This window comes from Colius striatus, chromosome 1 (genome assembly GCF_028858725.1).
Source record: "Colius striatus isolate bColStr4 chromosome 1, bColStr4.1.hap1, whole genome shotgun sequence".
In the NCBI taxonomy this organism is placed as follows: domain Eukaryota; kingdom Metazoa; phylum Chordata; class Aves; order Coliiformes; family Coliidae; genus Colius; species Colius striatus.
Window position 1 is genome coordinate 134,096,625 of NC_084759.1, and position 24,237 is coordinate 134,120,861.

At 37.4% G+C, this 24,237-nt stretch overlaps 1 protein-coding gene across 7 annotated transcripts in view; it reads left to right on the forward strand.

Annotated features, from left to right (window-relative positions):
- Nucleotides 1-24,237, forward strand: part of ARFGAP3 (ADP ribosylation factor GTPase activating protein 3) — a 41,537-nt gene that overhangs the window by 417 nt on the left and 16,883 nt on the right. For 4 of the 7 annotated variants that reach the window (XM_062008139.1, XM_062008160.1, XM_062008195.1 and 1 more), the window contains exons 2-10: nucleotides 7,708-7,826; nucleotides 8,967-9,039; nucleotides 11,735-11,866; nucleotides 13,505-13,588; nucleotides 15,824-15,905; nucleotides 16,303-16,359; nucleotides 18,134-18,180; nucleotides 20,308-20,453; nucleotides 23,795-23,920. In XM_062008139.1, coding sequence (XP_061864123.1) covers nucleotides 7,708-7,826; nucleotides 8,967-9,039; nucleotides 11,735-11,866; nucleotides 13,505-13,588; nucleotides 15,824-15,905; nucleotides 16,303-16,359; nucleotides 18,134-18,180; nucleotides 20,308-20,453; nucleotides 23,795-23,920 — 866 coding nt within the window. Of the gene's footprint in view, nucleotides 1-35; nucleotides 288-3,981; nucleotides 4,498-7,707; nucleotides 7,827-8,966; nucleotides 9,040-11,734; nucleotides 11,867-13,504; nucleotides 13,589-15,823; nucleotides 15,906-16,302; nucleotides 16,360-18,133; nucleotides 18,181-20,307; nucleotides 20,454-23,794; nucleotides 23,921-24,237 lie in introns of those variants that run through there. The other 3 variants (XM_062008177.1, XM_062008186.1, XM_062008168.1) reach the window with 3 other exon arrangements.

Sequence of the window (24,237 nt, forward strand, 5' to 3'; positions counted from 1 at the left end):
CTCGGCCCCTCTGCCGGGATGCTCCTGTGGGAAGAGGGAAGGGACCGGGCAGGTCTTCGGCGTTGTCGGCCTGGGTGGCGGGCGACTGTCACGGGTGAGGGGGAAGCTCTTCTCGCCGCCGGCTTGGGCAGCTGTGCCTGCCCTCCGGCCAGCCCAGAGCGTCACCCGCCGACGGGGTCCCCTGAGCGGTCTGGGTTGAGCCTTTTAGTTATCGAAGTGTTGCTCCTCCCGGTACTCGGTGTCTAAGGATTGCTGGAAGGAGGACCTGTGCAGCTAAAAATTAAAATGTGAGTTCCAAACCAGTAACAATGTAGAGTGTGGATGTACCTTTTTTTTTTTTTTTTCTTTTTTTTAGTCCAAGATGTAAAGCTCATTGCGGCACAGCCTCTTCTGTGGTGATAGAAGTTTGATGTTTCCTCATCACATTGGACTTGTCCAGGGACAACTTTAATTTTTCGGTGTTGTAGAGCTCGTTTGGTTTGGGGTTTTTTACTATCTATTGCGTGTGAAGGTGTGTGCTGGCAAGTTGAAAACCGGGAAAGGTGCCTCAGACTTCAAGGTGCCATGGCAGAAGTGCTGGGCGGCAGAACTGCTGTCTGCAGTTATCTGACTGTGCTTTTTAGGGCCCTCTGTCCCACTGTATTGGCTTTTATGATACACGCTGCAAACATGTCTGAAAAATACCCTGGGAAGCAGGTCTGAAGAAACAACATGGTTTTGTTTTCTGGGAATATGCGTTTGGAGATCTGTCCTTGGTCCAAAACTGACTTGCCCACTTGGAACAGAGATCATTAAGACTCTACGGGCAACAGGCATATGTCTGGGGTTTTTTTCAGAAAGTGTAGCTCAAAAGATGCACATTTGCTGCTAGTTTCTAACACAGGCCTTCCTAAAACTAGCTTTTGTAACAGGGTAAAAAGTTAATCAAGGAAATGTCCTAGTCCCAAAAGGGAGAGAACATTTTTAATAAGCTCCTGAAATTCACTGGCACTGTGTCTAAGAGCTTTAGTAGATCTGTAATGCTATGGTGATGCTTTTTCTGTATGGGATCACAAGAGAGTCGGAAAGTACCTCCCATATCTGGTGCAAGGTGAAAAGCTGGAGGATGGAGTACCTTGAGCACTTCCCCTCTACCGAACTTGTTGCTACCATGCTAGACTGGATGAGGTGGATGTGGTAGCTGGGGTTGCTCAGGTATGTCTTTCCTTGCAATTGTGTCCAGTGCTATGTAGAAATGTGGTGCCAGTGTTGACAAAAGGTATATGCACAGCATGTGCTGCTGTTCACACTAGGTCAGTTTGAAAGAAATCTCTCGGGCACGGAGAACTCGTTAATGCTGCAGTGGAGCCTGGTCTTGTTAACCTGTAAAGACATAGAGGAAGGAGAGTGGGAGACAGCAACAGCTTAGATCTCATAACTCTCCCATGTCTGTATAGTAAGACCAGTCTTCTTAAGTTAAAGTTGTTGCCTTCAATTTATCCTCTCGTCTTTGATTATATCTTGTTTGGTTTCCTTTCTCTTGTATTGTTCTTATGTGGTGTATTTGTAGGGCTTTTCTGCTGGGAAAGACAGACATGGGAAAGTGCAAATATTGGAAAGGTTCTGCTTTAAAAGCCTAGTAAAATGCTTCAGCTGTGTGGTTTATATGTACAGTTCAGCAGGAATGAGTGTCTTTTCTGTGCAGCATCTGAGCTTACTGACTGCCTGCTATAAACAAGCATGTACATTTACACTGTGCTAGATGATCTGCATTAGTTCTGAGTGCACATGAGCTTAGGAAAATAATTTTCATTTAAATTAATGTTTGGTTTAATTTATGGATTATGTTTAAACTGATATATGAGTAATTGTCTTGGAATTTACATACCTGTTTTTTGATCTGAGTTTCCTTTACTTTGTATGGCATAGCTTTTTTAAGTTCTTGGTGTGTCTTTGAGTGTTCTGTAATATAGAGCTACTTGATTACACTTAACAGACATAGTTATTTAATAAGGTGTATTTTGTACATAAAAAAATGTCCATAGTCCTTAAGCTACCTAGTGTTGTTAGCGTGAGTGTTTATAGAGCTCACCTTGCACCCTGAGGCTGTGCTATACAGTCTCTTTTTATCTGGCATAGATCCATTCCTCTGAAACTGTTAGTTTTTAATTCTCTTCTCTTTGGATCTTTCTTTTGTTGATGGTAGTACTCATGTCTCTGCTCTAACACATAGATGAAGCATTTGAACCGGCTGGAAACTTAAGTATATGTGTTGTGGTGGTGATTTATCAGTGGTTCAGTTTTGTTACTGCAGTGTGTTTGTGGGTGTGGTGTGTGTTAGAGGCTGTTCAGTGGGTTTTTTTGTCCCAGAGTGTAGCATATCATGTCTCACATCATTTTAAGACCACAACACTGCCGAAATAGGCAGTCCTGTCATCTTCCTGGGGCAAACACTCCCATTCCCTCTCATATGTTGGCATTACTAGTCTTGTGGCTGTGATATGAGTTGGACCTACCTTTGCTCGGAGTCAAAGCAGTGCAGTGCTGGTTTCCAGTAGGATCAACAAGTGTGATTAATATTGCTGATGCAAGAGAAAGAGGAAGGAGCCTATCTGGATACAGTGTCTGGTAGCTAAGGGAGTAGTGCTTGGTTTTAGATCACCTTCGACAAAGTAAGGAACTGCCTCCTGAATTTTAGCTGGTATAATGTTGCTACAGCTGTATGGTAGCCTTGCACTAGGAATGGTAAGCTCAAGGAGATGCAGACCTACTGTATGGCCAGAGTCTCACTGTGTAGGAGGTGGGAAAGATCTAGGTAGCCCTGGCCTCAGGGATAAGCTTGCTGAACTTGCTCACCTCTATTGGCGATATATGATTCCATTTCCATATCCGATAACAATAGATATTAATTTCTTAACATAGATATCTTGTGCAATGTGGATGTTGTGTGATTTAATGATCCTATGCTATGGATTAAACCCAAGGCTTTGTGTTTTCTCAGGTACAAGTACCTTGATTAGGGGTTTTGATTTTTTTGCTTTTTTTTCAAGTGGCTATTACTGAATCTAGGCTGTACTGAAATAAGTAAAATTTAACACAAAATAAGTAAATAGAATGCAAGTGTGTTTTAAGAGCAATGGCTTTTTAAGCCTATCCTTCAGATTGATTTTTATGATAGTTTTGGTATCTTAATTGTACCTAAATCAGTACAGAAAATACACTGTGTTTTTGAAATTGAAGCAATTTCTTAGAGTGGCTCTGAAATTGTTGGCTTTTTTTTCCTGTTCTTGTCACAATTTATGTGGTGGGAAGCACTTTAAAAATGAGAAAACTAAGCAAAATTAGCCCAGTTTAGACAATTTCATTGTTAATGAAATGTGTGTCTAGTTCTGTTGCATAACATGATGGAAATGGCAGTTTTTGCATTACTTTCACAAGGAAATTAGACATTTATGCTTGAATCGCAATCCTAAAAGCTAAAGTTTTTATGCATATGAATAATTTTCTCAGTTGCCTGGTAAACAGGTGATAGAGAGTCCTGCATGAGTGAAGATACTGAGTTATACTGCTCTGTGGCAGCTAGTGTCCAAGGTGATGCAACTGACTTTGAAGATGTTGAAATTGCTTGTAACTGTACTCAGGAGGGGAGGAGAATCTTATAACTGAACTTTTTCAAACTTTGGATGTTTTTTCTAACCACTCACTGATACTCAAGATTATAATTTCAGATTTGTAGTCCAGGGAAATTCCACAAGACTTAGAACTGTAGCCTAGCTCTCCTGAATTAGAAGCTAGACCAGGACTGGGCTGTTCTGTTAAGCATTGATCTCAGACTGAGTCTTATGCAGTGTTGTTGTCTCCATCCTCTTTTTGGCCGTGTAAGAAAAAGCCTGGAAGTAGACAATTTGAAATTAAGACAAAGTTTATGTTTTAAGGAAGTACAAAGAGAATTGGAAAAAAAAGATAATGAGTTCTGACTACTAATGCTATGTGTTTTCTTAGAGTATGGCGTATATGAAGAGTTACTTTGCTGGCAAAGCCACTCAGCCAAGCACGCACAGTCCAGGAGGTTACTACAGAATGTTGATGACAACTTCCTGTCACAAATGGTGGAGGAGCTAATGAGGAGAGATATGCTACTGGACCTTGTGCTAGCAAATAAAGAAGATCTGGTAGGGGATATGAAGGTTGGAGGAAACCTTGGCTGCAGTGACCATGCGATGATAGAGTTCAAGATCCTGTGTGGAAGAAGCAGAGCACCAAGCAAGACCATGACCTAGGACTTCAGACGATTTGACTTTGGCCTCTTCAAAAACCTGCTTGGAGGGATCTCATGGGATAGAATCGTAGATGGTAGAAGTGCCCATAAAAGCTGGTCAGTCTTCAAGAACCACTTCCTCCAAGACCAAGATCAGCATGTCCCCACAAGTAGAAAATGAGGAAAAGGAAGCAGAGGCCCATATGGATGAAAAAAGAACTACTGGAACTATTTAAGAAGAATAAAGAAATCTATGTAAGGTGGGAAAAGGGACTGGTTGCTTGGGAAGAGTATAGGAACATTGCCAAACTATTCAGGGACAGAAGCAGGAAGGCTAAAGCCCTTTTGTAATTAAGCCTGGCAAAGGAAGTAAAGGAAGAGAAGAAGGGATTTTTCAGGTACATCAGCAGCAAAAGGAGGATTAGGGAGAGTGTGAACCCACAGGTGAACATAGAGGCCTTGGTGACAGAGGATACAGAGAAGGTGGAACTACTAAATGCCTTCTTTACTTTGGTGTTCTGTGCCAAGGCCTGCCCTTGGGAAGCCCAGTCCCTGGGGGATAGTGAGATAGTCTGGAGAACAGAAGACTTTCCAATGGCGGATGAGGATGAGATTAGAGACCTGTTAGGCAAGTTGGACACTCAGAAAGCTATGGGACCTGATGAGATGCGTCCACGAGTGCTGAGAGAGCTAGCTGATGTTATTGCTAAGCCAGTATCCATTCTTTTTGAAAGATCATGGAGGACAGATGAGGTGCCTGAGGACTGGAGAAAGGCTAACGTCACTCTAGTCTTCAAAAAGGGCAGGAAGGATGACTTGGGAAACTACAGGCCAGTCAGCCTCACCTCCATCCCTGGAAAGCTGATGGAAGAACTTATGCTGGATGCCATCTCAAAACACATCAAGGAAAAGATGGTTATCAGGGGGAGTCAACATGGCTTCACCAAAGGGAAATCCTATTTGACCAACCTGATAGTCTTCTAAGAGGGTGTAACTGGCTGGCTAGATGAGGGGAGAGCAGTGGATATCATCTACTTTGACTTCAGCAAGGCTTTTGACACTGTCTCCCATAACATCCTAATCAAAAAGCTCAGACGGTGTGGATTGGATGAGTGGATGGTGAGGTGGATCGAGAACTGGCTGAATGACAGAGCCCAGAGGGTGGTGATCAATGGCACAGAATCAAGTTGGAGACCTGTGGCCAGTGGAGTTCCACAGGGATCAGTTCTGGGACCAGTCTTGTTCAACATCTTCATCAACGACCTGGATGTGGGGACAGAGTGTACCCTCAGCAAGTTCACTGATGACACCAAACTGGGAGGACTGACTGATTCCCCAGAAGGCTGTGCTGTCATTCAGCAGGATCTTGACCGGCTTAAGAGTTGGACAGACAGGAACCTCATGAGGTTCAACAAGGACAAAGGTTGAGACAAAGGCAGAGTTCTCCATCTCAAGAGAAACAACTCCATGCACCAGTACAGGCTGGGGGTTGACCTGAGCATCTCTGCAGAGAGAGACCTGGGAGTCCTGGTTCATAACAAACTAACCATGAGCCAGCAGTGTGCCCTCGTGGCCAAGAAGGCCATTGGCATTCTGGAATGCATCAAGAAGAGTGTGGCCAGCAGGTTGAGGGAGGTTCTTCTCCTCCTCTCCTCTGCCCTGGTGAGGTCTCATCTGGAGTCCTATGTCTAGTTCTGGTGTCCTCAGCTCAAGAGGTATGAGGAACTTCTGGAGAGTGTCCAGTGATGATCAGGGTACTGGAGCATCTGCCTTATGAGGAAAGGCTGTTGGAACTGGGGCTGTTCAGCCTGGAGGAGACTGAGAGGAGACCTCATTAATACTTACAAGTATTTGAAAGATGTATGTTAGGAGGATGGGGCAGCACTTTTTTTCTGTAGTGTCCAGTGACAGTACAAGGGGTAATGGACAAATGCTGGAACACAAAAAGTTCCACTTAAACATAAGAAAAAACTATTTTACTCTGAGAGTGACTGAGCCCTGGCACAGGATGCCCAGGTAGGATGTGGAGTCTCCTCTTGAGGTTTTCAAGAGTCACCTGGACATGTTTCTGTGTGATCTGATCTAGGTGGATGTGCTTGGACTAGTTGATCTCTAGAGGACCCTTCCAACCCCGACCATTCTGTGATTCTGTGATACTCCTTTTTTTTTTCCTAACTGTATATCGTTCTTCCCATCTGTGCTTGTTTCAGGGTCTTCTTCTAACTCCTGTGTTTGTCCCTCATTCTTTCTAACTTTTAGCCTATTTCTTCTTTCTGCTGTATCGGTGAACAACCCAATTTCCACATATGATGTGGGATATGTAAATGGCTTAACATTAACAAATGTTGAGTCTCTGTTGAGAGAGAAAAAGGGGACTTGCACATGCAGAAATTGGGACCTCTGTGCTTTCTGTTTGGGCTACTGGTCAGCCAAACTGAAGCTCATTTTGATGTGTTGTAAGAGTTAGTGGTGGGTCTGCTGGTGAGCTTTTCTTGTGCCTGATAAATTTGAACTGTACAATCTTAAATAGATCTCCACTAAAATGAACTGTTTCTGTTTAAATCAGTGTTTCTTGTATTTTAAAATTGTTTCCTATGAGAGATATTTTCTTGTTTTCCTTGGCCAAAGAAGTACAAATTTCAGAATAACTGAAACAAGACTTGAAAGCTGTGGAGTGCAGACCTGCGAAGTGTATGAGATGTGGATGCAGATACCCTCGTGTAGTTTTGGCTGAATGTTAGAAGTCCAATGTGATAACAGAGAGGATAAGAATTTCTTGGATTTGTCTATGCAGTAAATGTGGGCATATTTGTTTTTTAACCTATGTTACAGACAGTTAAGAAGATTGATACAGCAAATCTTCCGAATAGTTGTGGCTGGCAGAGAGCACTAGGCCTAGACAGTACACAGCCTGGACTCTTTCTTCCAGGCTATATCTGGAATCCAAAATAGTTGGATTTCAGATGCTTGCTGTAAGTGTAGAGGAGTCTGTATAGAGAGGTAGATGATGATGTCATTAGTGCACTGAGAACTGCAGTCCCAACTACCTTCAGAGGAACAAGTAGTCTCAGTGGTGTGTCTCGAAGAGGGCCTGCCCTAGGGAAAACATTTCTTAACTGCTTTTGAGTTTAGGTAGTGCTGAAAGTTCTGTGTTAAATGTGTGTTTGAATGAGACTGATGGGGATTCTCTGACCTGATTTCTCAACCTGTGGTCCCTGTGTGCACTGGTTATAGTCAGAAGCTGGGAGGGCAGGTAGTCCTGTCCAGTTAGGGCAAAGACATGCAAGTGTGGGCAGATTGTTTAACACCTCTTTATATTTATAGTATCAGGATAATATGAAGTAGTCGTGTCAACAAAAGCTGTAAGGATGAGTTAAGTTTGATCACTGTAGGGATGTTATCACAACCTATAATACAACTATAAAATGTGGTTATGATTAGTGCTGTTACTGATCTTTATTTTCTTTAAGGTATGCTTTGACTGTGGAGCAAAGAACCCTAGCTGGGCCAGCATAACATATGGAGTTTTTCTCTGCATTGATTGTTCAGGGACCCATCGATCACTTGGTGTTCATTTGAGCTTTATACGGTAAGTAGTTTGTATATATTTATAGTAAAAACTGCATCTTTTAATGTTTTTGTTTATTTGTTCAGATACCTGCTCAGAGAGGAAAACCCCTTCTTCTTTCAGCTGCTGATTCAGACCTTTCTAATGTTTGTCTTGGCTTTGATGTATCTGATAGGTGCTTCCCATTCCTTGCTTGTGTTACTAGTGCGTATTTTTTGGCAGGTCTGCTTGACACTGAAGATAGTGAAAATGAGGGTTAGAGTGAACATGTTGAACTGTTTTATTGTTACTCCAAATCAGGACCAAGGCAAATACTGGTTTATCATCTTCAACGGTGTTACAGTGTATTGATTGTAAAGATAGACTGAGCCCCAGAAAGCCAATTCAGAGAGCTAAATAGCATTTTGCCAGTTTTGTTTCCTGAATTAGTTGAAGTGCGATGTCACTTGAGTGCTAGGTACTGGGGTTATATAAAGAACAACTCCTTCTGGCAAATACATACCTCAGATTGATGCAGTAAATCATCACCCTGAGCTTGTAATTTCAGATGAGGATCCTAACTGATGGCCTATTTTGGCATAATAAGTAATTGCATATTTGAAATGTAAGGTTCTGCTTGACAGCAATGCATCCAAGAATAGATTGCAGATTAAAGCAGCTATTTTCCATCAACAAAAATTCTTCACTGCTGTCTTTTTGCTGTATACAAGAGCATTACAAGAAGCCTCTCAAGAAGTAGATCGTACAATCACTTTTTTAAATTCTTCTCATGCTCACTGAGCCCCTAGTTTTTGTTGTGATTAGACATTGAAATATTCACTTTGTCTGTTACATGGGATTGTTATCTTCTGTTGACAGAGTTTGAAGTGATTCCTGAAAATGTATCTTTCACTTTTTAAAAGCGAAAACCTGTCAGTGAGAGGGTGCATTTTTTCCAAGCTTTTACAGTAAGAAAAACTGTCGCAGTTCTACATGGTTTTATTAGTTTGTTTTGCACGTTGTGTATTTTTGCTGGTTTTTAGATTAGGTTTTTTTTCCAGGAGATGAGTGCTTTTCACCTTATTAAAAAAAAAAAAAACAGGAGAGAAACACTTTACAAATTAAAAAATGTAGATTTTAAACAGCTTTGGAGATAACATAAAAATGTTTCCTTCTGTTTAGATCTACAGAACTGGATTCCAATTGGTCTTGGTTTCAGCTGAGATGCATGCAAGTTGGAGGAAATGCAAATGCTGTATGTACTCCTGAGTATTTCCGTAGCGTATGGAAGATTGTTAGGCTTGGAAACTGTTGTCTATCCTTTCTATCTCACATCTTGAGTATATTTTTATTTTTCCAGTTCTTTCAGGTTTTTTCCTCTCTTATTTCTAAAAATTCCTTTGAATGTTGATTTCATTCTTCATGCTTCTTGCAACTTTTACATCTTGCTATAATCTACAAATTTTTTTTTCTTGCAAGTCATTACTAAAAACCACCGAAAAAATCAGTTCAGATTCTATGTCAATACACATCTAGTTTAACAGGGAAGCACTGACAGCTGCTGAAAGATGGCTTTCAAACAGCTTGTAGGCCTACCTTATGGACATCTTCCTGTGGGTTTGTTTCCTTACGTGGTTTACAAAAGTATCATGCCAAAAATTGTCACTGTCAAAAATACCACTGAAGTCGAGGTCTGACTTAACTGAGATTCAGCTGAAGTCAAGACAAGACATAGCTACTCTATGAGAGAGGAAACGGCAGTGTTTGCTTTGGGCCCATTCATATTGACTGTTACTTCCAACTTTAGTTTTTATATACTTACAAACAAGTTTGTTACACTGTATTTTTGTCAACTGAAGTTATGTTGACTGCTGTATTGTTCTCATTCTCCTTTTAAAAGAGGATGTTTTCTTTTGTCAGCTTCAGAATCTTGCCTGTTTTCCCATGTTTTTTCAGACTGACAACCACTAAGTAAGGTTGCTTCCCTAAGTTAACCCATCCAGTGTGGAAATGTGTAACTTCCCTAAGCAATTTCTACTTTTCTTTCAGTTCCCTGAATGCTTACCATTTATTTTTCTTCACTTGTGCTTTGTCCTAAATGTTTTTTCTTTAAGAAACTTCACCCAAAGTTGCTCTCTGTTGGCTTTTTCTTAACAATCTGCCTTCGTTAAGTCTAATGCTTTAGTATTCTGCACTTTTTTTTTCCACATTTTTATTCCTATTTCCATAACAGAAAAACCCAAGTGAATTCATCGTCACTATTATTTATCTTCCACTTCTAATTTTTCCAATCATCCCTTTTTCTTTGAACTAGGTATTCAGCGCATCATTGTCTCTGGCTTGCAGATCTGAGCAGTTGCATGGTCCCTCTTCTGCCTATCCATTTTTAAGTTGCACCTTTCTGTATTAATATTGCTGTTAAACGAATTTACTCGTTGTGTTTCTGTTAAGCCACTTAGTACATTCAAATCACAGTTGTTACTAATGAGAAGTGGGAGATTTTTCATGAAAAGTATTTTTCTTTTTAGCCGAAGGCATAAAAGACTTGGAAGGGTTTAAGGCCGTTGCGAAGAGTCTGAAAATAACTTCATCTCAGAAAGCATATTACCAGAAGAATAACAGTAAACTCTTGCGAATTTTTGTCTTCCTAGTTGGATGTCATGGTTTCCTATCATACGTTGTACCAAGAGGTGTAATATATCTACAGACATCCCTCTCATGCCTCAAATTCGCAATAGCTTGTTTTGGATTATCTGGGAAGATAAATACCTGAAACTACAAAGACCAATTTAGTAAACTGTCTGGACATTATTATAACATAAAATTAACATTTTTCTTCTAATTCTTCTAACGGCATTAAAAACCATTCCCTTCTTGTTCCGTTTGAATGGCAAATTCTATATTTACTAACTACTACTAGAAGCACTATTAGATCGACATTAATAAATTGCATGATGATGCTGAGTCTTGGATAATGGCAATCCTGAGCTTTGTAGCTAAAATCTGCAATGGTTTTAGTTCCTTTTTTTTTAAGAATAAATCTCTACAATGATTGGAATTTGTATTTACAAAAAGTTCTGAGTACCAGGTTCATAGGTGTATATATTTAAATACAGAATGCACAACCTTTTTTGGCATCTGTGATGTTTATGACTGTTTTTGTTGTAATCATAGCAGTTTTCTCTCTTGTAATGGTTGTTGCTAATTCAAAGTTTGGTACTTGTATACTAGAATTATGCTTCACAATTGCAGCATATGAGGTCATAACCTTAGGTTTTCTGAACTTGTTGCTCCTATCAGAAACTTGTTGGTTATGTTTTACTGCAGTAGTCTGACATGTTCTTCCATTCAAGAATGTCTGGTGTGATTTGCCACTCAATTTTAGATGCTGAGAAAATTATTTGTTTAAACTTTCAAACAACTTGTGTAACTCCAATAGAAATATCTTGATTGCTTTTGGTTTAAGATCATAAATTTTCATAGAAATATATATAGTTACATACATGTGTACATACACACACTTTTCTTCTGGAAGAAAACCATTTCTGTACAGTTGTTTTGATGCTATTCTCTTTAGCATACTAGAGATGAAACTGAGCAACGCCTTTTAGAATATCAGGAATGTCCTTTGAAGCACAAGTATTGGCAGTCAATTTTACCTCTTCCTTTCTACACTAAATGTCAGAACTAGGATTCTTTGTGTATGGTGACATGCTTGCACTTGTATATGCTTTTAAAACATCCCACTAAAGTATTTGGGGTTTTTTGTTTTATTTATATGTAAAGAGGTTGCCAGAATGGAGTTTTCTTTTTATTTCAGAGCTTAATGATTAAAGAGATAAGATTGAGTTAGAGGAGCTGAGAATTTTGTTGCATTGTGATATGATTTTGTTTTAAATGGTATTAGTTTTTAAACCTGTTTCTAATAATATTTTCTGTATTCTTCATAGTCTGCTTTTTTCCATCAACATGGATGCACAACAAATGACACAAATGCAAAGTATAACAGTCGTAGTGCTCAGCTTTACAAGGAGAAGATTAAATCTCTTGCAGCACAGGCTACAAGAAAGCATGGTACTGATGTAAGTAGTGTCCTACATCATAAATATTTAGGAAAAACTTTTATCTTTTACGTTTCTAATTAGTAATGCAAAAGATTATCTATCTTTGAGAGATACTGATACACATTGCAGGAAATAGGCAAGCTAGGGGAGTAAGCTATCTGTAGCTTACATTTTTTGTTTGGAAAAAAGAATGTTGAGATTGACTTTGGCATTTCTGGGTTATTTAAAACATAAATTTTAACATTTGTAGTAACTTTTGTGAGTTCTACGCAGAAACTTTCAAAATGGAAAGTTCTTTGTCCTCTGAAATTTTAGTACTGGTGTTGCATAACAAAAACATCAGCACTTCTCTTTGAGCTGTATAGTGTTTTTTTAGTTTAGCTTATCTGGAACTGAATTATTTCTGAAAAGTACAGCTTGTAAAAATGTAACAATGCTAATGAAATGAAATGCAAAATACTTGTGACTAAAGTGGGGATTCATCTGAACAGGTAAATGTGTGGTGTTTGGTTTTTTTTCTCCACAAAAATAATATTTGAAAAATTAGCAACTTATGTATGCCCTGAACTTGCTATTCTCCATTCTCTTACTAAACAGCTCCAGATATAAAACATGTCCAGATAAATATACCATGTGCATTTAAGTTGATAAGTTCCCCAAATTACACACTGAAGAACTGTGATTATCTTTCTTCAATTACAGATTCTCTTCTGTTGTTTGATATGAATTATGTATTTCTTATTTTAAAATTTTAGTAAATATATTTTTGAATTATGTATTAGAAACGTGATTATGTGCTATCTAAATTTCTAAAGTAAATTATCCAGATAGTTAGTTTTAGTACCCACTGTCTCTTCCTCTGTCACATTTTAAAAAGTTTCTTCTCCTAAGTTACTGATAGAGTTGATTGTTGACTGATGTGCTAAGCTTCTCGCACATTCTGTAACCTTTTTGATGGGGGTCATTATTTTTGGTGATGTGTCATTGTCATGTAATAGGCAAATAATTTCTCATAGTTCTTTCTATAAGTAACCTCAGAGTGGAGATCTCTGGTTATAGTCCTGTCCTGCATGATGCTAAGACTGATTGGTGGCACTGTAAACCCTCCAGACAGCCATAAGATCAGACATTGTTCAAGGTTGTTAGCATCTTGCAAAATTCTGCCTTAACTGTAGCAGAAGTTTTGGTATGCTGAGACTAGGTGGGAAAATTCGTCAGAGTACCAACTCACATTGGTACAATTCTGAAAACTCTTTCCAATGACTGATGATGTTATGTTTTCAGAGTGGTTTGTTTGGTTTGGTTTTGTTTTGTTTGGGCAAAATGAGAATATTAGAGAGAAAATACCTTATATGAGAATATGGAAAAAATATAAAAATGATAAAGCTCTAGTGATACTAAATATTGACAGTATTACTAAAGCAGAGCTTATACTGAGCATTTGATTAGGAAGAAAATTACCAATGTGAGGAAACACATCAAAGATGTAAAAAATGATAATAAAAAAGAGGAATGTCATATATTGTAACTAGAACAAATTTGTGGGGAAAAATTATGTACCAGGGAAAAGAAATAGTTTTAAGATCAATGAACTTGGAAAAAAAAGGTATTCATGCAGATATCCTGTAAAATTAAATCTCTGTCTTTTAATTCTAGCTGTGGCCAGATGGATGTGGAATGCCACCTGTGTCACCTCAAAACAAAGAGGAAGACTTTTTTGCATCCCATGTTTCTCCCAAGGTATACATTACCTGTATTAATTCTTCTTGGCTTTCTGAACACTTTGTTTACCTGTGTGTTCCACAATGAAATGAAATCCCGAAAGAAAGCCTTATAGAGAAGGAATATGTCAGTGAGTTAATATTTATCTGCTTTTCCTTCCGTAAGTCTCAAAATTCTTCCTGGATGTGAACCACTTTCTAAGGTGACAATTTAGAACAACCTAAATGTTGTCTAAATGTGGAATGAAGCTATATTTTTTGTAGGCATACAGTTCCACTTGGACTCATGATTCCTTGCTTGAGAGTGCTCTGGTTTAAAAATACTGTGTGATAACTTTGGGTTTTAATTGGTAAAGTTTAACAGTTCTTAAAACATTTACCTAACAGAAGTTATTCTTCTGAAGGCTATTCATAGAATCAGAATCATGGAATCAGAATGTTGGAAGGGACCTTGAAAGATCATCCAGGGCCACCTAGAGTAGGTCACATGGGAACTTGTCCGGGTGGGTTTTGAATATCACCAGGGAAAGAGACTTAACAACCCATCTGGGCAGCCCATTCCAGTGCTTTTGTCACCCTCACAGTGAAAAAGTTTTTTGTTACGTTTCTTTGGAACCTCTTACACTCTAGCTTGTACGCGTTGCCCCTTGTCTTATTGCTACTGTTGTTTTTTCTTTATTTGATCCTACCTCCTTAAGGTGACAGATGCCATGTTTATTTCACAGACTCTCTTGAGTCTGGTATTTAAAAAATTTTCACCAGTTGTGAAAACAACTTCAGCAATTGTGATCTTAAATTTATAGCAATTAAGTTATTACTACTCCTGGTATTCCTAAATATCTCAACAATATTAAGTGTTGTAGTATAATTGTTTTCTAGTTGCAGTCTGTGAACACCTAAATTCCAAGTATAATCATGAGGCATGTTTTGTGATAGGGAAGAATTCAAAGGATTTTGGCATATCAGATGAAGAAAGCTGTAATTCAAATGAAAAATTACTTTTTTTCTTTTGGTTATTTGGTTGTGACATTTCAAAACATAACTTTTATAGTTATGTTTATAGTTATAGTTTTATAGTGAGGCTTCAAAAGTGGTGCATTTTAGAGGGAAATTCAGCCTTTTTTTGATATTTGTTTTATTTTAGTAACTTCTATTGCAGACAGTATTTGAATGTCTTATAAATTTTGGCATCTTTGAAACATTGAAAAAGTATTTACCTTTTGCAGACTGGGAAGATTGCTGTATTACTCAGAAACGCTCATTGCAAAGATGAACAACTCAGTTATTGTGAATTCTAGTCTAGTGTCTTGACCAGAAAGTCATCTGTGTTGATAGTAGAAAAATAAATGGAGTGTTTCTGTCTGTAAATGGCAACTTGGAGGAATACTTATAGTTGAGTGGGCAAGGACAGACCTGTAGCAAGTTAAAGAGAAAGAAGTTTAAGCCAAAAAGTGTTGTAAATATTTTTGTTGTTGAGAAGAAGAGGTAAGAACTCAATAGAAATCCTCTTAAAGAATGTGTGATTTAAAGTAAATGTTCATAGCAAACTTTCTGAGTAGCTGCAAAGGTGGGAGATTTGAGACAAGCAGTCTGTAGCTCAGGGCAAGAGGCTGTTTAGGTGTGAACGTTTTGAGAGGCATGTCAGGAAGTTTTGAGATTGAGGTTTTTGGGAAGAATCAGCATGAATTTGCAGTGGCACAGCACCTGTGGAAAAGATAATACTAAGCCCATATTGGTGTGACCTGGTCTCAAGCCTGTCTGCTGAGGAGGAAGTGGGAGGACTCATCAGGAAGAATTGAGAGGACTGTTTCCAATCAAATTGTTTGAAAATTGGAAGTGCAAAAGATTAGTGTGGAGAGAAGGCTTGGTGATTATGTGTAAACAAACAGCCCAGATTTCCTGTACAGTGTTAGTCTGATGAGTAAAGACAATTGATACCCAGCATACAATAAATAAAGCTAAAGCAAAATAAAAATGCTTTTTTTTTTTTTTTTTAATGGTAAACATTGAAATTCCTGAGGGGGAAATACAGGTGTTCAGGAATAGTTTGAAGCCAGCTCTCTTTTAACAAAGGTAGGCATTTCTTCTAACTTTAATAACTGCCCTTCTGAGAACAGATTTTAAACCTAGAAGCTGGAATCATAAGGATTCAAAATGAGGTAATCAGCGATACTTAGGCAGTCTTTGAGCTCAATGCTCATGTTTATTTTCTATATTCTATTTTGTGTGCCTTTTTGACTCTTTTTTTACCAAGGCAAAGAATACAGAATGGGTGTTATCAAAGCCAGCTCCTCTACAGCAGAAAAGTTCAGAAAACATTCCAGAATGCTATGAAGGTATGACTGATACTTCGATAACAATAGCCTGTATTTTTTTGCTAGCCTCTCTGTTTAGGCTCTTTCTATTCTACTTTAATAGTTAAATAACCTAACTGTACTAATAACACAAAAATTGTGGAGAGGGAAGGACTTTTTAGGAGGATTATGCTAGAATGTGTGGGTCTGCATGTTCCTTTAACAGCGTTTAACAGAAATACAAATTAACATTTGATTCAAAAGACTTCAGATGAATCTTTGGGTGCCTGATGGTCTTTTAGTAACTGGTAAAGCCTTGACAGAAATAACACATTTCACTCTTATGTATCAAACAGTACACAGAGTACAGTGTTTTGGTATTTTGAGCACTCTAAAGAGCCTTCTGATATTCTTACCCTTGTTATTGATTATGTTTTAGAACCAGAACACGGACCAAGTGTTGATTGCCTTAGTACATCACCAAAAGCGGCATTAGGTAATGAGCATAAGCAGAAGATAACAGCCAATATGGTGTACTTAAACATTCGTTTGTACAGAGAACGTTTGACTGGGAAGAGATGTGGGCTTCTTACTTTAATAGCAATGTGCATAACTTAGTTGAAACATCTGAATTTGTGTTACAACTTCTGTTAAACAATGTACTCCTTCTAAGAAATCAGTTTTAGTCAGTGTTGTTCTGATTTTGTCTTATGCGACGTGACGAGTTTAAGTGCTACAGGTATTACACCTAATAAAGGTCACCATTAATGTTATAAACCTCCTGTTAGATTGTTTTGAGTTCTATGTTTAAAACATACAGGTCAAACAGAGCATTGTGCTGTGATTAGTGGCCTGTTATTTATGTTAAGTAAACACATCTTGTACTAATAGGTCAGTCTATCTAGACATAGGCTTTGCTCGCTTTTCATAAAAATGAGCATAAAAATTTAAACTGAATGTGAAAATTTTGACTGGAAAAATCTTTTATTTGTAATACAATATCCTCAATGTACAGAGTCTTAATTTACTTGATACTGAAGAGTGTATCATAATATAAGTAAAAGAAAAAAAGTTGAGGAAAATAGAGTAGAATAGTGATTTATCATTTTGAGGATCATGGTGTAGGAGAGGGTTATAGTAGAATAAAGAGTGCTGATTCTCAGCAGCACAGGAGTAGGAAAGTGGTGGCTGGGACTAACTCAGTACTTCAGGAAGATATGGTCTTTGTGACTTTTTATATTTACTTGGCTGGGTTGGGTTTTTTGGGGGGTTTGAAGGTGTTTTTTGAGAGCCGGAGAGTAGGAAAAATAGTTAATTGCATATAAATCCTGTTTTTCTCATTTGTATCTTTAATACGTGCTCTCATAAAACAAGTGCTTTTCTCATTTGTTTTGGATATCCCAAGTTCTACCTTATGTGAAGAATCTATGTTTTGTGTATGTGTATGCCTGTTTCCAACAAAATTTCAGCTCAGATCAGTTTTTCCATATGTACAAATATTTAATAGAAGCTGTTGTTTGAAAACTTCTGATTGTAGGAGAGTTATCCTGGCTCGGGGTAACTGTCAAGAAGGCACAATACAGTACCTTACAGAATGTAGAGAGTCCTATTAGGGTCTCATTAAAAATATCAAGATTAGAAGTTGTGTCAGACTTCATACAGGGCAGAATGTAGGTTAATTTCTGAGTTTCAAGATTTAATATGAAGCCTTAAGGCTGGAACTTTCAAACTTTATGTATAGTGCTAGACTCCCAACACTGCACTTAGTCAATTGAACAAGGCTATTCAATCTAGTGACAGAGTGTGTTGTCACCTCTGGTAATGTTTGTGATGATACAGGTATGTTTTCTCTGTATCATTAGTGGGTTTAAACATAGCCAATACCTTTCTATCCAGGAAACTATTCACTTGGAAAAGGCACAAGATCAGGTAGACCTCTAGTCTGGTTCAGAATGCAAGTTCCTATATTTTTTGTTTTGTTTACTAGCAGGTATCTGCAACTGACAACTGAGCTGTAATTTTATTCCCATGGTGTATTTGCAAAGATACCATGTCTTCAACTAGAGGCAGTTTCCTACATTTTCTTGAAGATGTTCACAGCTTCGTTCCCTGTAACTCAATGTAGTCTCTTAGTGTAGAAACTGTAATACTTCAAGACATCAAAATAAATTCAAAAAAATTATTTTGGGGCTGATATTGTGAAAATTATCTTCTACAGTTCTGGGATTAATAAAAGTGGCTGTCAAGTAATGTGCATTTAATCTTTGCAGAGAACACCACTTTCATAAAAAAGAAGCCAAATCAAGCTAAGAAAGGGGTAAGTGTATATACATAATATGTGTTCTTAACTGTATTATAGATGTCTGGAAATATGTAGATTGCAATATGGAAATGTAAGCTATCACTAAACGGTACTTGCATCAGTAACAATTTATGAAACTAAAATAAAATAGAAAACCTTCTGTATCGAAACAGCCAATGGTCTATTTCAAAATGAGTTATTGTTAAGATAAATTCATCTAACATGTTATGTAGTAGAGTGCTTCAGATCTGTGGGTTTTCTGACCTCAGGTAAATTCAAAGTCTGTTCACATGTATACAGCTTACTGAACTGTCTACACTTACACGTGTACATCATTTTCGTTGTGCTGCCTGGACCTGAACAGCAGGTGCCATTTAAAAAAAGAGTAAAATAAGGTTTTCTAAGCATATATTGATATCAAGGTCTGTATCTCACTTCAGTTCTTTTGTCCCTGCAACTCCACTGATGTTGTGTAACCTTTCTTCTCACTTACTGATACTGGCTTGCACAGCTTTCACTTAAGTTAATTGGCACTGAGATTTATTTGCAGCAAATCCCAAGAATAGAGGGAGAATAACACTTCTGAGTGGCTAAGTATGCTTGTGTGGCATAATCTGTCAATAATACAAGCTGAGTTTGAGACACTCAGATCTGTATTTCTGGAGCAATCATCTCGTACCATGCCAGCAGTATAATATTTATTTGGATTTATAAGTATCTTGCAGCTGCATTCAATTCAAGATAGTTTGAAGATAGTTTACAAGTTTGTTTCTGGATGGAGTCTTAGCACTTTCTTAGGCATCTGGTCTCTGTAAAGAGGGTATGAGGAGAGCTGAGTATCTCAGAATGGTGGTTTGAGGAACCTGAAAAATGAGTAAACCAGCTCAAATTAAGTTAGCTGGGAAAAGCTAGATTTTGAATGTATGGTTCATGAGGCCCAAGAAAATAGCCCCAACATTAGGCTATTAGGTTGACAGTATGTTACAGGCAGGTCCCTTCTTTTAAGTCTGGGCTATTATATGACAGGAGATTTTGAAGATTTGCTGGAGCATTAATTTAGATTGAAACCTGTTATTTCTTGCTCCCACTGAAGGGCCCTAATAGGCAAGAGGAATTTCTTATTTGAAGTGGTATCTGCAGATATGTTCCCTTATAGTAAGAAGAACATAATGGGCTTCATAGGTGGCATGGACAGTTAGTGAACTGTAGTATCAGAGCCTAAAACTGTGTGTACAGAGGCCAGAGCGTTTACATGAAGTCTTTAAAGCATTAAAAGGTTAAGATAAATGTATTGTGAAAATTAATATTACTGCAGTGTTGCAGATGAGGAATTAAACACATGGGAGAATAAGAACAGCAGTTGGTGTGCTGTGCCATTATCTTGATTCAGCATTATTTTGTCTATTAATATATGAATTTATTTTTAAATCAGAATGAAAGGATATACGTCTCAGTATTTAAATAATACAACCTCCAAATAGAATTATTTTATAAGAACCAGTGCAGAACTGGAACCTCTCAGCTAATATGTTTGTTTAAAAAAAAGTCTAGATTGCTTTGTCATGTGCAAAGGCTAATCAGGCATACTATATTCACACTGATGAGTATCATTGATATGAATTATACTCATTTGTACGTCAGTATTCAAAACTTCTATATTCTCTCCTCAGTGAATACCTATGTACATGTTTATTAAAAATATGATTAAATCAATTCTTAAAATAACACACTGGCACTGGCCATTAAGAACTAATTGAAAAATCTTTGCTGCTTCTAAATGTAAATTGTGAATTAAGTGAATGAGCACCAAATGGTTCCATTGCAATACATTTTATTGTTATTCCAATGCAACAAAATCATTATTAAGAAACTAAAGTTGTGCTATATAATATTTATTTGAACATGCCAACCTCTGAACAATTAAAACTGTCAAAATGTCATTACCTTGTAAGAGTTGGAAGAAACATATGGTCAAACATGAAAAAAAATTTTTCTCTGCTCCAGATTTTCACTGTTATTATATACTCCTGAACAGAATACAGTGTTTACTGTTGCTTTCAAAGTTGACTGTTAAAGTCAGTTGAGATAATTGTCTCAGTTATAATTTTGGGGGTTTTGTTCTTTGTTTTTCAATAAATCAAGCTTGGTGCCAAAAAAGGTGGCTTGGGGGCACAAAAAGTGAGCAGCCAAAGCTTTAATGAGATTGAAAAACAAGCACAAGCTGTAGATAAAATGAAGGAACAAGAGGATCTTCCTAGCAGTAAGAAAACTGAAAACAAAGAGCCACTGTAAGTATGAATTATATACCCAACAGTACACATGAAGCCTAATAGTGTGTTAATGAAGTAATTGTTAACTACCAGAGATTAGCTCAGGCAAGTAAAACTTCAGTTCTTCTTTAAAAAAAAAAACAACCCAAATCTGGATGTGGTGAACCAAAAAGTAATTGCTCGATTTCCTTTTTTTTGCCATTGTGTTTCTACTGTTGGTGAGTTACTGTGGAAACATGGCAAATGCTATCTTTAAAAATAAGCTTGATGTTATTTAATACAGAAAAGAAGGAGTTATTCTACTGATACATGTGAATAAAACGTGAAATGAATCTAAAATATGTTAAATGTAAGTATTTCTACAGAAGGCTCTTGCCTCTTAAACTTTCTTTACCCTATGCTAGTTACCTAGCTTGTTCTGGTATAGTGAACTGAGTACGATTTGAAACAGTCTTTCTAAAAGCATAAGGAACATACAAATATTCAGCTTTATTTGTACATTGAGTAAGAGTTTCTATGCTGAAGTCAGGAGATGGTTAGGCTCAGCTTTTTTATACTGGAACTATCTTGATTTTTCACCAAAATGTTTTGAATATTTTTGTCTAAGGCCTAAAATCTGTTATTCCATCTTAATTAATAAATACTCAGTCCTAAACCTCAGAGGGTGCTTGTTCCTCTCGCTACAATTATCTGTTACATGTTTTTGGTTTTTAATATTTTATTAGTTGTCATCAAAATCAAAGACTTGGTTAGTATACGCTTTTACTGTTGTAGAGCTTTAACATCCTCTCTTAAGTGCTAAGATGCATCATTTTTATAACCCAGTGAGAAATTTTCTGAATTATTATAATTATAGGATCGCTTGGAGCTTGTGATACCAAGCTACTTTGGTCTATAATCTTCTCACTACTCTTTTTACTCACTTGTATGTAGCCACTGCAGAACTGGATGTTTTGTGTGTAGAAAAAATATTAAGCACAAAGGAGTCATTAAATTTTCCTGAAGTAGTTTTACCACAAAGTCATGCTTCTCGATAACTGCAAAAAACCTCTACTAGAGTTACTCAAAAGAAAGGACTACTAAACAACAAGAAAAATCATTATTGTTTATTATTATTAATTATACTGTCTCTAATGATATCATTCAGTTTGAAAGAAAGTCCCAAGTACTGATTCGTTTTTTGTGTCAGAAATGTACAAATCTATGTATCTCCAAGGCAATCTTTACTTTGCTGCAACCTTTCTGCAGTGTCCAGAATCCTTTTAAAATGTCTGCAAACACGAAGAGTGCACATACACTTCAGTTTATGGATTCAGTCCCAGTGGAGGCAAGAGAACTGTATTTCCCTGGATAATAACTTTTTGAATTTGTAGGTGGCAGTATATGCCAAAATAAAAGAAGGGCAAAATAGTTTGAAAATGGTGTTTGCTTTACTAAATTAATTCAACATGACTACATGTTTTTGTAGTCTGGTACTTAGAAGGAGAAAGAGTCCTGAGGTTTAAAACTTAAGTTATGATTTTATAATTGGCAGATAGTTCCTTTTATTTTCTGCTCTGCACTGACAAGAGAACAGGTAACTGAAGATGATTTTTTTTTAGATTACCAGTATCTGTATTTATTTTCTTCAACAGCAAATAAGGTGTTTGTTGTTTGTAAAATGGATTTCATAAAATAGGCTGCTAATCTTTCTACTTAAAATGATGAGTAGATTTTACCAGTAGCAATTTTGAGTTGAATTTCAGAGAATATTTTCAAATTTGTTGGTCCTAAACTGTAAGAACTGATTTAAAACATCTTTGAACATTACCCTGTGCTTTGAAGATGTATTTGTATGATTTTATCACTTTCAAAAGTCGTTCCAAAGATTTATCTGCATCATAGGACATAGTTTTTCTTTTTTTAAGTTCTGGCTCCAAGTCCTCTGAAATCTTTAATCAAAGTATACCTAATCATCATGAGACTAAAAGGCCTGATCAGTGAAGGAGTGGAGTCCTGTTTCTTGTAGCAGGCTGGTACCTGCAGGCCTTGTCTGTGAAGGAGGAAGATGAGATGCTTGAGCATTTTTCATTCTAACAGGTTCAGCCACACAGCTCCTGTCCTGCAGGAGATGCACTAACCATCAGAGTATGAACTTCAGTAGGAGCATCTCCTACTCTTGGTTAAAGTGAAGTCAGTTTGCATCAGAACAAAATAAATCAAGCCAGGAAGAGCCTGTTTCAGTGATCAAACCGTTAGGAGACACTGGAAGAAAATGCTCTTTGGTCAAAAACTTCTTTTCATTCCTGCTTCTGGACAAGACGCGTGTAAAGTGATGAAGATTTTCAGACTTAGATACTTCCTCTCTGCTTGCCCACAGACATCTACCAGCAGCATCTCAAATGTCATTTACCTTTATTCTTATAGTGTTTGTTTTTTATGCCAGTCACAACACAAATTAAAATATTGCGGCCTCGCCCATTAAAATTAGTGTGGCTTGTATTCTAACAGATTAAATGTAGGCAGTGTTTCTACAATTCTGTAATCAAAATTCAAAATCTCTGTGTCTTAACAGAAAATAAGGTGTTTGTTGTTTGTAAAATGGATTTCATAAGATAATTCTACTTAAAGTGCTGAGTAGGTTGGTATTGCTGGAAAACGGTTAAGATTCTTCTGAGGCATAGGAAGGTTCATGGCATCTCCAGAAAGACAGCTTACTGTGTCTAAACTGTGAGGGTGTTTCAGATGACAAAATGTGTTGCCAGCTGTGCAGAAAACTCCATTTTGGGAATACAAAGACTCTCCTCTCTTCTGAGACACACTTTTGGGCACAGGGAAGGGCAGCATCAACAGAGAAATGTGGTCTACCTCTAGTACTTATCTCAAGAGTGTGTGTATAGCAAGTGTTAAAACCACTTTTAAGGGGTGAAGGGAGGGAACGTATCAGGGACAAGCTGTGCATTAGAGGAAGCTTCACTAGTATTTTATCATGAATGCAGCAGTACTGTAGTATGCTAGAGTTGGGTGATTTTAGTTATTTAATATTACATAGAATTAGGACCATGAGAAAAAGACTCTTTCAGGTTGACTTAATGAGGATGCAGAGTTGTGTCCTGAACTTCAGCAGTAGCAAGTTTCGTATTGGTTTTGGAAAAAACTCATACACAAACTGAGATACTGTTTAGAAGGTGGTCTCAGCTGGCTTTCTCCCACCCTTATAGTTAGAATTTAATCCAATTAATAGTGAGTATTTTCAGTAAACCCAGAACATGCAAAATACAGAGCTACAATTTATATTGTTAATTATCTACCAATATTCTCGTTTTGGGCATTCAAAGTTGTGTTTTACAGTTGCATGTTAACTGTCTTTTTTGTTCTAGTGTATCATCTTTACGATTGGCCTACAGAGATCTTGATATTAAAACACAAGAAGAAAAGTTCAATCTATCTGGTAAGAAGAAAAACGAACTGGAAAGACTTGGCATGGGATTTGGCAGCAACAGAAGGTGTGTAAATTTCTATAAACTATTTAAAATGCTTTGTGGTTTTATGCAATTATCCTTCATTGTACTTAGGAAATTATAAAATATACTGAATCGTGTTACAGAAACTAAAACAATATTATCAAAGAATCTAAGGGGAGAAGGCAGTATTGCGTCTGACAGATTTAAGTTCTAACCTGCTAGACAGGTGTTAACCTGAATTGGAGGATGTCTGTAGTGTTTGCCTCCATTAGTTGACTGAGGAATGTCGTCAAGATGTTTTCAGTGGACAATGCCGATCTAACATGCTACAACTATGAAAGTCATACTGCTGTGTTTTT